Raw genomic sequence first — 14,975 nt, 5'->3', positions numbered from 1 at the left:
TATTTCCTTCAATGCTGGGGACATCTGTCTTCTAGCTTTCTCTGCCAGTGTGGCAGAACAGGAATTCAAATGTAGAAGAGAGCAGGAAATTGTCTTGGACAGAGTAACTGATGATGTTTAGCTCAAAAGTAATGAGAAAAGCTGTAGGTAATCCCAGATAACCAGTACCTGCATGGAGTGAAATCTAAAGGGGAGAAATTAACACCAAGCTGTATAATGATGACTGATGAGATTTAAACTTGGCTTGGTGTCCAGAACACCTCCCTTGGCACAATTTGCTGGACTATAGCATGATTCCTCCACCTTCCTCCTCAATGACTCTTTGACATTTTTCACAAAGTAAGCAGAATGATTACTGTTTTAGATGATACAGGACCTTGTTGTGCTGGGCAGAATGGTAGAGGCCAAGGTAGGTCTTTCCCATCTCTGGATTCAGGGCAATGAGTATCCTCTTGAATGGGGCACTGAACTCTCATGTCACTAAGACAAAAGCTGTGGAGAGTGATGGGCAAAGACTAAGTCCCCTCCTGTTCAGGAAGGAAGTGGCTTCTTCTTGGTTAACTTGTTCCCAATATTGCAGTATATTGGCAGCAAAAGTATTTTGAGAACAGCAGAGATTGGCGAGTCAGCATTTACACACTCACATTCACCTCAGCTTTGGGTTGCCACTTTAGCAATGCCAGTTCTCAGTGGCATAGTGTTGGGTTCAGTAGGATATCTGGGACAAGAAGGCCTTTCCTGGAGTTTTTCCAAGTCTAGGCAGATGCTTTGGGAAGAAAGTATTAAAACATTATGAAATAAATAAAGAAAATTAATAAGCTGTTGTTTGTCCTTTTGTGAATAGAACTGCCTCTGAGAGTGAAATGATTGTTTTTGTTTTGTGGGGCTCTTTTCCCCTTCTTTTGCCCAGAAGAAACTAACTCTCAGGAACTGCGACACCCACCTGGCAGCCAAAAACCAGCCCCAGTGGTGAGTGAGCTATGCCCTGTACTGACATCCCAGGGTGCTCTGGAGCCAAGGTAGTAGTGGTGGTGGTAGTCATCACTTGGGTGATGTAGGTAATTTGGGCCCTTTTTCTTACCCTGCCCTGGTGAGTGTTGCCTCCCATGTTGTGGCAGGGCAGGTAAAGATTCCCACAGTAGGAAGACATTTGTTCCATCTTTGTTTTTATCTGTAACTCCATATTGCCGAGGTAAACATGGTGTATAGGGTTGTAACCAAGGTTGTAGGGTCAGCAGGGGATCGTGGAGGCCGGGGTCCCACTGTATCTGGCAGCCACATAATGCTCCAAGATGGGACAGAGTAAGGCAACTTTGACTTCAGGCTACTGAAGTTCTTTGCTGCTCTCTGCCCATGTCAGGAGGCTTCTCCAGATGGTCTGCCTCTGTCCTGTGTCTCCAGTCTTGGAGAAAAAGGGAAGGATTAGTAAGCTTGGAACAAAAGTTGTTCTTTAGTTCCTATCACCTGATGGCCCTGTTAACATCAATGTGAATATCCCTGAAGATTGACTGATAAGCAGGTTGGGTTTTTTCTTAGGTTGGGATAAGGTTGATTTAAAAGTCTTCAGTTGCAGAGTAGATTGTGTTGGAAGGAATGGGAAGGAGTGAGGAGGGCATTTTGTTCTGTGGCTTGTGATAGAGAACTGAGGTCTCATACCAGTAGGAAAGAGGCAAGTCTTTGAAGTGAACACACCACAGTGTTCATTCTCTTTGAAGAAGTTGCATGCATCTCTTCTGGAAATGTCATTTCAGATGTGAGCATTTTGATGAGAGAAGAAACAAGATAGGTTTTGAGAGACTAGAGCGGGGCAGGGGGTTAGAGAGGTTTCTTGCCCATGTGGTTGCAGAGCTGAAGAGAGAGGCTGTTTATGTTTTCACTCAGGTCAGCCTTGGTGGAGTGAGTCACCCAGCTGTGCCCAAGGCCACCGAGCACCTGCTGTCCCAGCCAGAACCAGTAATGCCCAACACAGCTCTGCTGGTGAAGAACCCCCTGGCGTCTACTCACGTTTTCAAACAAGCCTGTCATATCTGCTACCCCAAAACAGGTGATGCATTTGCTCTGCCACCAGAGCACTGGCACAGACTAGGAATTGGCTTTCCCCAGGCTAATGGGGTTATTCTCTCTGGCAGGGCCCAAGGCTGGCGATTACACCTATCGGGAAGGCTTGGAGCACAAGTGCAAGCGGGACATCCTGCTGGGCAGGCTGAAGAACTCAGAAGACAAGACCTGGAAGAGGATCCGTCCTCGCCCAACCAAAACCAACTTTGTAGGATCCTATTATCTGTGCAAAGGTGATCTGTGGCGGTTGGTCACTGGGAAGGGGCTGTGCCAGGGGATACTGGGAGGGAAATTCCGTGGGAGGGAGAGATACTGGGAGGGAAATTCTCTACAGCCTGCTGGCTGTAGAGTCTCCTGTTCCATCCGTAGGCTGTGGACTGGATGGCTCAGTACAGTGAAGGGCAATGAGCTGCCATGTTGTGGAGAGCAGGCAGCTTCCAAAGTGGTGGAGCAGAAGAGTTTCAAAGGCTCAGTGAGCTGCTGTGCACAGTCGAGCACTCGGAGCTGCTCTGCTGGCACAGGCTTGACTGAGAACCCGCCTCCTGTACATGTGCTCATATTAGTCCCACTGAACCCAACTGCCCCACAGCAGTGCTATGGTTCTGCCTAGGGAAGAGCATTCTCTGCCTGTTCCTTTGTTCCAGCCCATCCCACAGTACATGCAGCAGTGTGACCAGACTGGTATCCCGAGGCAGTGTCATTACAAAGTACCTAATGAGGTGGGGAGATTGCAAGAGCGAAGCTAAAGTGGCTCCTTACTGCTAGGCCTATGGGAGAACTTAATCTGTATTGGCTTTAAAAGAGATTAGTTAAGTCATGAGCTGTCCCTGGCCAGGCACTGAGTTAAAGCTGTCCTCTTGTTTTGAGATTGTTTCCCCTATAGCAGCATTACTGGAGATTGTGACCATTCAGTAGTTTGCATTAACTCCTGAATGTCTTGATGTAGGTGAACTTGGGAGGAGATGTCTTTTCCTTTTTCTTTTAGCTCTTGGTTTTCTTGCTTTCAGTTCCATGTGAGGCGTGGGCAGTGGGAGAAGATGAGAGAGAGTTTAGTTTCTGACTGGGCCGCCCTTCCTGTGTGGTGGTGTGTGCTGTTTGTTGCTTTGTAGATATGCTTAACAAGCAGGACTGTAAGTATGGGGATAACTGCACCTTCGCGTACCACCAGGAAGAGATCGACGTGTGGACGGAGGAGAGGAAGGGGACCCTCAACCGTGACCTCCTCTTTGACCCGCTAGGTGGGATCAAGCAGAGCAGCCTCACAATTGCCAAGCTCCTCAAGGAACATCAGGGCATCTTCACCTTCCTCTGTGAGGTACAGAACTGGTGGGAGGGTACAGGCATCCATCATCTCTTCAGTATGTATCTGGACCACTGATATGTTGATAGTTGCCACCACGAAAATATGGTGGGATAGCTTGCACAACTGGAGTGCTTGCAATGGATGTCTGTAAACTCTTCAGAGGAGGGACAGGTGAGGAAGGAGAGGCAGTGGGGGAGCCCTGTGTGTTAGGGAGTGTTTTGACTGTCTAGAGTTTAATGATGATGGTGATAGGGTTGAGTGATTATGGGTAGGAACTGGGGGAAGGCGAACAAGATGGGAGTCTGTTACAGACCACCCAACCAGGGTGAAGAGGCAGACAAAATATTCTATAGGCAGATGGGATAAGTCTTGTAATTGTTGGCCCGTTTTCTTGTGGGGGACTTCAGTTTACCATGTGTCTGCTGTAAGTACAGCACAGCAGATAGGAAACAGTCCAGGAGGTTCCTGGAGTGTGTGGAAGATAACTCCTGAGACAGCTGGTGAGGGAGACAGCTAGGGAAGGCATCCACTGGGTCTGGTGTTTGTGAACAGAGAAGGACTGGTGGGTGGTACAATGGTTGGAAGCCATCCTGAGCTCAGCAGTCATGCAGTGGTAGAGTTTTCAGTTCCGGGAGAAATAAGGAAAGGGGTCAGCAGAACTGCCACCTTGCCAGTTCACTTTCTGAAGGGCAGACTTTAGCCTCTTTAGGAGCCTGGTTGACAGGGTACCTTGGGAGGCAGTCCTGAAGGGAAAAGGAGTCCAGGAATGTTGCACATTCTTTAAAAAGGAAATCCTAAAGGTGCAGGAGCAGGCCACCTGTGACTCTGTGTGTCCTAGCCAGTGCCCTGCTCCCAGAAGGACAGTGAGCATTCTATGCAGATGTGTAGGAGAAAGGAGTTGTTTCCCTCCTTAACCCTGCAGCTGAACCAGGTGCTGACAGCCTCATGGGATCACTCATCTTTTCCTCCATCTTGACATCATCTTTGAATTGTAATTTAGTCCCAGTTACTTTAGAAAACGGAATTCCATAATGCAACAAATTCCCATTTGATATCTGTGCAGAGCTACTGAGTCGGTCAGTTGAGAATTGCCTCATATCATCCTAATGCTCTGCAGCACAGAGTTCCTTATGTTGGCAGTAGATGTAAAGGGATGTGTTCTTTGCTGTGAAGTGGCTGGTTTTTTATTTCTCCTTTGTTCTTGTTCTGTTGGCTAACAGGAAAAGAATATGTGGCTCTGACCAAAATTTTTCCAACCACAATGGAAAATACTGTTGAGAATAAGCCAAAAAATGTTGTCTGGAAGCTTTTTCAGAGATTGACTTGCTTTATTTTAAAGCCCTACCACTAAGTTTTCACCACACTTCTTTCTAACTTTGAACATTAGAATAGGCTGGCTCTGGTTCTTCTTCCTCTTCTAAGCGAAGTCGCTCTGGTTCACTGCTCTCTAAGATATTCCCAGTACACTAATTCTTCTCTTCTCAGATTTGCTTTGACAGCAAACCCCGGATTATCAGCAAAGGGACCAAGGACACACCGTCTGTCTGTTCCAACCTCTCTGCAAAACACAGTTTCCATGACAACAAGTGAGTGAACAAATTTTTCTCCTGATGGGAACAATCTCTTGCGAGTCCAGCCAGTTTAACTCCAGGGCTCTGGTCTCTTTCTTTCTATCCGCCCTACGGGTTCCTATCATAGGACAGCTCAAATCATGATAAATAGCACTATGGCTTCACCCTGCATGTTTGCTCCTGGTACTGAGGGATTTGAGGCATCAGCAAAGCCCTTTGGAGTCAGTCTGTTAAGTTTTCCATTGACTTAATTTGCCTTTCCAGTTTGGCCATTACAAAAAGGTCAAAACAAAGATCCTCTAGCTCAGGATCCTGCCTCTGGCTGTCTGGTAATGAATGTTTGGGAAAACAAGTGTAACAAAGATGTCAAGTACACAGTCATGCAATTCCTTCAGGTTCCTGGCAGCCTGAGACATCATGGGGAGATGCTGAACCAGAGGTGTTGGTATCTTTGCTGCATATTTTGAAACGTGTCTGATCTCTGAACTTAGGCAGAGCATCACCCATGTGCTGAGTGTGAGAATAACTACCCAGGCTTGATAGGGTGGGAGGGCAGAGAATCTGCCCAGAGGGAATCTGTCTCTCTCAGAGTCGATTTGCTTGTGTTATTTGCCTGCCCAGTCAAATGTCTGGATGTCATATGTAAGGAGGAGGAGGTAGGGAGGGTATGATCCTCTGGTGCTTTGTATTTTTCTGCAGGTGTCTGGTCCACATTGTGCGTTCCACCTCCCTGAAATACTCCAAAATCCGTCAGTTCCAGGAGCACTTCCAGTTTGATGTGTGCCGACATGAGGTGCGTTATGGCTGCCTGCGTGAGGACAGCTGCCACTTTGCTCACAGTTTCATTGAACTCAAGGTCTGGCTGTTGCAGCAATATTCAGGTGAGTGTGACTTGGCTGGTGTTGTTTATACCTGAGTTTCTTCCAGTGTGTACCCTGGGCCAGTTGAGAGGGGAAGAAGGTGATTTGGGAGTACTGAGAAGGTGTCACTCGCTCGTGCATGTTACTTCTTCCCTCCTCAGGGAGTAAGTAATTATTACTGCCTCGTCAGGGACACAAAAAAGAGGACCAAGGTGTTCTGTGAGGTGATTTGCCCCTTGTCCATTTACAGGAACAGGGCTATTATAATTTGCAGACCAGAAAGCCTTTCCTTCGGGACCAGTTGAATAAATTAAAATGATAATTAGGTAGAGCTGAATCTCAAGAGGTGTTTGGTGCTCAGATCTTGTACAAATAGTAGTTGGACCACTGAGTGAACATGTCTTGCAGTGAGAATGGCAGCATGCACAGGTGTCAAAGCAGTTGGTTATAAAAAGAAGGCTGTGGATCTCCAGTTTCTCCGAACAAATTCATCAACAGCAAGAACTTGCAAGATACTTGGTGTTTCCCAAAAAACCTTTGATGACATGCCTCAGGAGAGGATTTTACAGAGATGATACTCAGGGAAATCATATAGTGACAGTGCCACATCTGGCACTTTCAGTCCTGTCTCTTTATCTCTGTCTGATATATTGGAGGTTTTCTCTGGCTGCTGTCCTGTTGGCTTAATCCACCCACAATGCTACCTCCATGTTTTTTCACCACAAGATCTCATTTAGTGCAACACCCAGCCTGGTAATGGGAGTAATTCAGAGAGGAAGCACATTAGGGATGTTTCTCACCATTCTTTGAAATCATAATTGATGTTCAGTGCAGTTCTTGGCCTTGGCTTCAGCTCAAGAGGGACAGTGATGAACAAGAAGCACACTGTGTCAAGTGCCATCTTTAATGCTTCTCTTTGCCCTCATTTACTTGTGGCCTCAGGAAATTAAAAAATTACAGCTTTGGAGTTTCTAAGATAGCACATTGCCTGTGAGTCATGGGCCACCATTGCTGCCCTACATGCTTGTGGTACTGCTCATTGTACTCTGGGCACTTATATTCAAGTACCTTGCTTTTTTCCCCCATCCCATGGTTGGTTTATTTCTGTTGTTTTGGTCTGGTTTTGTTATTTGAAAAGTTTTTTTCCTCCCTTCTTCCTTCCCTCTGTGTTCCTTCCTCTTCATCCTGCAGAAGAAATAAACTGATTTTTTTTCTTGCCTTCTTTACTTGAAGAAGTTATTTCAAAGGGAAAGCTGAGGAGATGAAACAAGCCATGAGTTAAGCTGCAGAGTTGATCATTAAGCCTTGTGCTTACTTCCACCTTTTCCAACAATTAGGAGAGAGTGGGGTTTTTTTCTGCAGGGCTGTATATATGAGCCTGCTTTCCTTGTGAGTTTGCCCCTCCCAAGTGTAGCCTTCATTATGGAACTGAGATTAAAGGCAGTTGTTGCCATTCTCTGGGAGTGCTTTAGCTTTGGAGCAGAAAGTTTCATTTGGGAACTATTTGCTCAGCAAGAATAGGAAGAGGGCAGCTTACTTTTGAAACACTTCACAGATATTTGAACATTTACAGAGCTTTTGGCTTTGTTTATGGGGATAAAGGATTGTATTAGTGAAGATTCCCAAGATCTGAAAATTGGACAGGCAGGACTGTTTTCTCGTTCACTGTGGGTTTTCACAGACATCTCTTGGTATCTTCTTCAACCAGTGGTAATAACAGACTCTTCATCTTCACTAATGATGTTGCAAAAGATGTTGAAATATTATACATAATCAACCCATGGGCCTTTTGGTTCCGAGCTCATTTCTTTGTGATGGTTCATGTTTTGAAAAGCTGGTAGATTGTAAACCATTCTTTCACATTTGGTAGGGTTTTTCTTTCCCAACCACCACATTTCTAGACTGTATTGTTGAGGTAGTTCAGAATTCTGGAACTGGAAGAAGGCAGTCACAAGAACTGCGTTTGAAATTCAGTCTTCTGACAAGACCTGTATATGCTTCTCCCTTTGGTTCTGCACCCCAAGGATCACGGGTGTGCAGAATGGAGAAGGTGGGAGCTGCTTCAGCCCTTTCCCTGCCAGGTCCAGTGCAGCATGTTAACTTTTTTTTGTGGTTTTCCCAGCTTTAGAGCTTTGTCCCCAAAATACAAATCATCATTGTGTCCGACCCTGGAATAGTTGGATATGGAAGAGGGAGTTGCAATTTTTCTAACTCCACACCATTTTTTCTGGGATTAATGGTTAAGGTGTGAAATATTCACCAACAGCTCTGACCTGTGTGCAGTACCAGTTATGCAGTAGTTGCCATTTTAAAGACCTGAGAAAACGTTCTTGAAGAATGGTGAAGTTTTCTGAGTGCTTTTCATCCTGTTCAAGCCCTGTGTAAATGGCAGTATTGTTGCCTGATGGGGCCTTGAACAGCTGAAATCAAAGACAGGAAAACTGAGGTCAGGATTGCTGTGACCTACCCAAGCTACACACAGCCTAAGCTGAGATGAAAACTTTGGTAGCCCTGACGTTTGGAACATAATGTCTGCCAGATCAATGATTGTGTTTATGTAATACTCCTGGGGAGCACCTCACTTCAGTAATAAAGGCTGCAGGCATCTAGCAAAGCAATCAAATATGCAGTGTCTGTGTCTGGGGATGCTGCATCAAGGCCATCCTCAGCACTGCCCTTGTTGCAATCAGCTGCCTGTGGAAGATACTTGCTTCAGTTTGTTTTGGCAACTGTCTTGGGTCTTTAGAGCACTTAATAACTTGAATGCCCATCTAGCTGGCTGGTGCTAACAGAGGCTGTTCCCTCACCACTTGAGCTGGTCAGGAGCTAATTCCTTAGATAAGGTCTGACCAATCCTTTTTCTCATTGTCTGATGTTGTATTTCTGATATCTTGAGACCTTGCAGATCTTTCCTTGCTGGTTATTTACTAGCAGCTGTTCCTTGGTTGGTTTTGCACTGCTGGTCTTTCCTTGCTGCCTTGGTTGGGCTTGGTGTCTCTATGTATTGAATTTCTTTCCTTTTTGCCTACTGATTGATGGGGAGCCATCTCAACTTGAAGGTGTAACAGGTTAATTAATCCCAGCAGGTAATAGGTGAGAATTCTGGGGTCTTGGAGATGCTAGATGTCTCAGTGGTTATCTGTGATGTTCCAAGCTAGAAGCAAAAACTCCATATACAGTAGATCAGCAGTAACAAAGCATTGCCTTTAGGACCTTGGTAGAATCTGCTGATATGGGGTTGGGGGATAGCCTTGGTCAAGCTCTTGACTCTTGTGAAGAATTATTGGCTTGGAAGCAGTGTCTGGGTCCTTTGCAGACTGCCTGAGCAGAAAGATAGGTCTGAACAAGTCCGGGAGACCAAACTCTTCTCCTTTTGTTTGGCTTGTGTAGGAGGAGCTTCCTTAGCAAGGGATTAGACATGTTCTGTGGTGGGTTCTGTCACAACTCAGTCCTGACATTACATGGGGAACTGCTGGGAGCTGTCAGCTACTCAGGGATTACTAAGCCCAAACTAAGAAGTCCTGCAACCTCTCACTCTCTTCTCTTTGCCAAAGGAGTGTAGCTCAGTTCTGTCTCCTTTTTGTTCCCAGGAATGACCCACGAAGATATCGTGCAGGAGTCTAAGAAGTACTGGCAGCAGATGGAGGCACATGCCAGCAAATCAGCCAACAGTGTGGTAAGTAAGGTCCATCTAGGGCTTGGAGCCAGATTTTGCTCCCAACGGTTCCAGCCCTTTCTCTCTTTTCCTCCCACTACTGTCCCTGACAGGTCCCGGGCAGACCAGGGTGGCCATTGGGGATAGCTGAGAACTTTCCCGGATGCAGTGCTGGTGTTGAGCTTTGTGCCTTGTTTTGCAGTGTTACTATCTGCTCTGTTCCCTGCTAGGGGTGAAGCCTCCAGGTCACCGAGGGCAACACACACGAGAATGGTGTTTCCTGTGACACCTTGCTGGTGAAACTGGGAGATTTTCGACCAGTGGCCACACAGTGGGGACCAAATGTGTCCTGCTGCCCTTTAGTGGCCAAGGGATGGTAGAGCAGTTTGAAGGACTTCTAAGGGATGACTCACGACCTATAGGACTGATCTAAATGCAGGAGTGGGTGGAACTGGCAGCTGACAGACCTTAGTGGTGCTTTATCAGGAGGAGGCTGGGAGCTTTGCCTTTTTTTTCGCCACCAGTCCCTCACTGTGGAGGGCTGCACCCTCCAGCACTACCAAGAGTGTACCAGGGTAGTGTGAGAGGGGTTACAAACAAAGGGCTCTTCTTTGTTTACCTTCCTCTGTCTTGTTGGCTATGGGAAATGCTGTCCTACCCCCCCCCCCCCTTTTTTTTTTTTTTTACTCCAGAGGGGATTTCTGTACTGTAGGAGCAGAGCCCACTCAGTGAGGACAATTCCCAGCTCAGTCCTGAGGTTGAACTAAAGCAATTTTGCCATTAGAACAGGAGAATGGTGGGGAAAGTGGTGTAAATCCTTCTTGTTCCCACTTGACAGCTTTCTTTAACCTTGGCGAACCTGAGCTGGCCATCCCTTGGTCTGTGCCTTACTGTCCAAGCAAGAGTGTTTCACCTTTGTGTGGGATCTGTCACCCAGGAATTCCTCTGCAGAGACCAGTGCTGAGTGCAGTCTGTGAGCACCCTGTGGAGGAGGCGTTTTATAGGAGAAGAATCTGAGTCACTCATGTGATGTTTAGCCGCTGTTTTTTGTCTTGGTTGTGGGCCAACAGAAGTGGTCTGAAGGCTGTAGGGCACTGATGCTGGGGGAGTATCTGTGGGAAGGTCTGATGGGCATAGCTAAGCCTAACAGAAAAGATGAAGGTGACTGCACTGACACTTGTAGTGGGCTCTGTGTCCACCTATGCACTGGTTATGCTGCATGAGATGGATTCATCTTCGAGGGGATGCTCAGCAATAAACTTGTGCAGTTGTTGTGGTCTGAAATGGTTGGATGAGAGGAATGGGAAGCAGCAGTGCAGAATAACCAAGGTCTCTAGTTCCCAGAACTGTCTGACTTGCTTAAGGAATACGTTCTAGCCTCTCAGGAAGCTGAGCAGGACAAGTTTCTAACATCCTGTATTATATGATAAGTGGATGATCTGAATGGTCCCTGCGACCAAAGCTGGCTGTGATTTCTTTCTGGCTGGTGTGGGGACAGAGGCAGTGGCCTGCATCTCCACATGGAAGGAAAATAAATGTGAATTTGCAGTTTCTGACAGCAGTTGGATTTATATCAGCAATCCCTCCTTCATATGTGCCTTGCCCCAAGAGCACAGTCCAGAGATTGTTTCTGTCCTGCCTGCTGTGAATTTACCTGCATTTCCAAGAAAGCCCTGTCTTGCCATTCTCTGTGCGTAATGAGGGGATTAAAAAAATATAAATGGACCGCTGTTTTGCTGTAAGCTTTGCAGCTTCAAATTCACCTTTGTCTGGAGGCGCTGCTGCTGGAAGAATAAGCTGTACGGCAAGCAGTGTCAGAGCATGTCCGCTAAAGCACATGGGATCTGGATGCTAAGTGAAGGTTCCATTTCTGGGTGCTGGAGCTTGCAGGGGGCAGATGATTGGGAAATGAAATGCCAGAGCCTGCTACATCAGGGGATGGGCAGAGAGCTGCAGTTTCTGGGCTCTGTGGGCAGAGCTAGGGTTAATGACCAGTGACAAAGTCTGGCTGTGCCCCACAAATGCTTGTCACAGAGCTGGACTCAACCCACCACCCTTCCAGGTGCAGAGGCAAAGCAGCAGCCATGTTGGTGCAGTGAGAAAAAGCCTAACAGCAGCACCACTAGCTGTCTGTAAGGATTGGCAGCCTGGCACTGGCACTGTGCAGGGAGACAGTCAAGTCAGTCAGATGCATGTGTTTGCAGTAGGACACTATGGCTTTGGCAACAGCATGTCCTCAGCCAGAGGGCTGTGCTTTGGGATGAGACTCTGGCTTGCTGCTGAAGACCCTGCAGCAGGACTAGCTATCTGTTGAGAAAAGTTTACTTTTGCCATTGTTTTCTCCTGTCTAAGCAGGCTAATGTGATTCAGTTTTCTCAGTGTCCTTCCAACTTTCAAAGTTGGCTGCCAGGCAAAGACAACTTCCCAGAAGTGCTGTAAAAACAGACCCCTCCTTCCCACCATCCTGTGTGATCCACTCTCACTCCAGTGCCCTCTGGTCAGTGGAAGCAAAGTCACTCTGGGAGATTTTGCTGCAGTTTTGTCACAGCTGCCAGCTGGACAGCACCCGGGGCTGTCCAGTTGTGGAGAAAACAGGAAGGCAGCATGCAGGGGCCCGTAGCTATGGCAGTGAAGGTCAGGAGGCTTAGCAAGAAATGAAAAATGAAGACACATTGCTTGCCAAGCACCTGCTGGGAATCTTGCACTTGGCCCCACAAATTTGGTCCCTCACAGCAGCTGCTGTAGGAGTAAACCCAGTGTCCAAAGATTGAAGAGCCAGTCAGCAGAAGGGGCTGTTTTAGGGAGCTGGGTGTCCTCTCATTGTATCCCTGCAAAATGCGGAGTTGTAGCTCTCATTTTTTCTGGTTTTCAAGAGCTGTCTTGTTTTTATTCCCCTAGCCAGCACCAGAATCCCCATGAAAGTTGACCACAGAATTATCAATTTAAGCAGGAGAGGGAAAAAAGGTCTCAATTAAGGAGTACTTGCAACCTAAGTACTGCTCAGTCAGTTAGGTGGCTGAGTAACCTGGGCTCCTCATACAGTCCCTGAGGCAAGTGGCTCCTCCAGAGAACATTTTAGTATCATTGAGAGGAGTTCCTGAAGCTGGGAGACATGAGTGGCCGTGCAGGGTCTATTGCTTTCTGCAAAGCTTGAAGTGGAGAGCTGTCGTGCCAGAGACTTGTATTTATTTGGTTGCCATGGTGCATAGCTAGCACTATATTGTCTGGCTTCATAGCAAGGGGTGGTGCCATAGCCCACAGCACTTTTGCCTGGCTTCGTCTGCTGTAGCCTCATGTGATATAATTTCCACACTGTTGGTTATCAGCAGCCTGCCAGGTATGTGTCTTGCCTTTACAAATACAGTCACGTAACATTAACAGCAGCCGCTTTGATTTTTTGCTTGGCTCCTGATCCCCTGGGAGCATACTTGCCCACTGGGTTGACCAGCAGTGTGCATGACTCAGATGGAGAAATGCACGGGACTTCTTCTGGTTAAGAATTTGTGGAAAAAGCAGCCTAGATAACCAGAACTACCTGAGAGATATTTTCTTGCGCTCTAATATCTTGTCCCTTCTGGAGACACTCAGTGTTTAGTTTTGCTGGGTCAGGAGGTTTAAGCAAACCTTTCTGTCTGTGCTGAGAGATATGTCACCAGCAGCATAGCATGGAATTGATAAAAGGGAATATGCCAGCAGTGCCATTTTGTTACCATAGGCCCATAGGTTTGATGGGTCACTAGTGAGCTGTAGTGGAATTTCCTTTGGAGACCAAGTGGAGATTAAAGCTACTGTTCAAAGGCCACATATCTGAGAGGGAGGCACCTTACTGCCTTCCATGGTAGCCCAGATCTCAACTCCACTCTTCACAGTGACAGAGGACCCTGTATATGTGAGCTCTCATTCTCCAAAAGACTAGGTCTGGAGGATGCAGAGTGGCAGTTGATAGCTGTTGTGGTGGCTCCTGGGAAATGCTTTGATTCTGTGTTGTCTGTGTTTGAGGTTTTCCCTTCTCCAAGGGATGCAGCCAGGCTCCATGCTGCTGCTAATCAATTGCTGGCAGAAACCTGCTCTTCAGAGACGCCGCTTGCATGTCTGGTTATTGTGAGGTGCCTGGGGTAAAGTCGTGGCATGGCAGGTGGGACGGGCAGCTGATGTGGCTGACAGTCAGAGAATTGTTTTGCTGTTGCATGACCTTTGTGCTTCATGGCCAGCTCGATGACCAAGGTGTTCTCTTGTACTCTCATATACTCCCGTGCCCAGGGCCACTGGCATACAGTCGGGTTTGTTCTTCAGTTTGGAAATGAACTGGAGACATCAGCCTCATCTTCCAGTGGTAATACAAAATGCAAACAGTTTTCCAGAGATTTGCTCAGAAAACATGAGGCAGCAGTGATACGAGATTGGCTCCATTTTTTTTTCCTTCTCCACAATCTGTTAGTCATAATCCCAAACCAGCCTTCTCAGGTGGGGTGGGGACAATAAGTGCAATGGCTGAGAAGACATGAAATATGTGCATTGTACCTCTGTCCAGAGACTGTGATTTAACTGCTTGTGAAACCCAGTGCAGAGGAAGTGTGAGAGGAGCTACACAGGAAACTCTTGGAATGATATCAACAAGAGGACCCAGCTCTGACTTCATTGTGTCAAATGCTGGGTGTGACACAAGGTTCTTGGGCCAAAAGCAGGAGTTTTGGGTCCTGCATTTTTGGTGTGGTCCAGCTTCCTCCCAAGGGGCTCTCTGGGCTGTGTGGCCAAGCACTCTCCAACAGGCAGAGTGGGACATGGATTGCCCTCCCTGCTGGGAAGTGGGGATTAAGCTCTGGGGCAGGTCTCACAGAGCTTGTCTGTACACGGATATACTCTGCTGGGATTTCACAGCCAGGCCTGGTCAGTGCTGGAAGCTGCCAGGCTGTCTGTGCTTTTGGCCAGATGTCAAAGTCCAGGAAATCATGCTGAAGCAAGCAGTAGTTTTGCTCTTGTCTAGTACCTCATCAGGCCACCAGCTAATACTGGCAAAGGAGAGCTGATTTAATCTGGCCTGTTGCTGGCACACGGGCATGTGGGGAGCTGCCAGCATCTCCGTGGCAGATTTGGGGGGTGCATTTTCCCTCTGTTTGTCTGAGGCTGTGGTTCTTTCCCCCAGGCTTCTCCCCGGACTCCCACGTCAAGCACCTTTGACCTCCAGATGAAATTTGTGTGTGGCCAGTGCTGGAGGAACGGGCAGCTGGTGGAGCCAGATAAAGACCTCAAGTACTGTAGTGCCAAAGCCCCCCACTGGTGAGCAATTCAACCTTCTCTTCCCTCTACCCCTCTTCAAGGGCAGGAATTTTTCATCCTACCTTCTCCATTTGGCTTCATTTGGCATCTTTGGAAGAGGTTGTAAGGTTTCCTAGCAGCCTCTCACTGCTCTGGGTGTTTGTCACTATAGCAGACATTGCAGATAGCTGTTTTCTAGCTTTCTTCTCTCTTTATTTGCTGCCAGTGTATTTGCTGCCAGCATCGTGCAGACTGTTACTCCTGGCACAGAC

At 47.3% G+C, this 14,975-nt stretch overlaps 1 protein-coding gene across 4 annotated transcripts in view; it reads left to right on the top strand.

The window, feature by feature from the left end:
• ZC3H7B (zinc finger CCCH-type containing 7B) overlaps nt 1-14,975 on the top strand; it is a 47,265-nt gene that overhangs the window by 21,938 nt on the left and 10,352 nt on the right. For 2 of the 4 annotated variants that reach the window (XM_066183624.1, XM_066183623.1), the window contains exons 11-18: nt 914-969; nt 1,882-2,044; nt 2,130-2,291; nt 3,168-3,373; nt 4,847-4,947; nt 5,632-5,813; nt 9,383-9,468; nt 14,591-14,724. In XM_066183624.1, coding sequence (XP_066039721.1) covers nt 914-969; nt 1,882-2,044; nt 2,130-2,291; nt 3,168-3,373; nt 4,847-4,947; nt 5,632-5,813; nt 9,383-9,468; nt 14,591-14,724 — 1,090 coding nt within the window. Of the gene's footprint in view, nt 1-910; nt 970-1,881; nt 2,045-2,129; nt 2,292-3,167; nt 3,374-4,846; nt 4,948-5,631; nt 5,814-9,382; nt 9,469-14,590; nt 14,725-14,975 lie in introns of all 4 variants that reach the window. The other 2 variants (XM_066183622.1, XM_066183621.1) reach the window with 1 other exon arrangement.

This window comes from Chamaea fasciata, unplaced genomic scaffold (genome assembly GCF_029207755.1).
Source record: "Chamaea fasciata isolate MVZ Bird 193981 ecotype frontalis unplaced genomic scaffold, bChaFas1.0.hap1 SCAF_5, whole genome shotgun sequence".
In the NCBI taxonomy this organism is placed as follows: Eukaryota; Metazoa; Chordata; class Aves; order Passeriformes; family Sylviidae; genus Chamaea; species Chamaea fasciata.
Note: the sequence above shows the minus strand (reverse complement) of the source record. Positions and strands in the feature narration are given on the sequence as shown.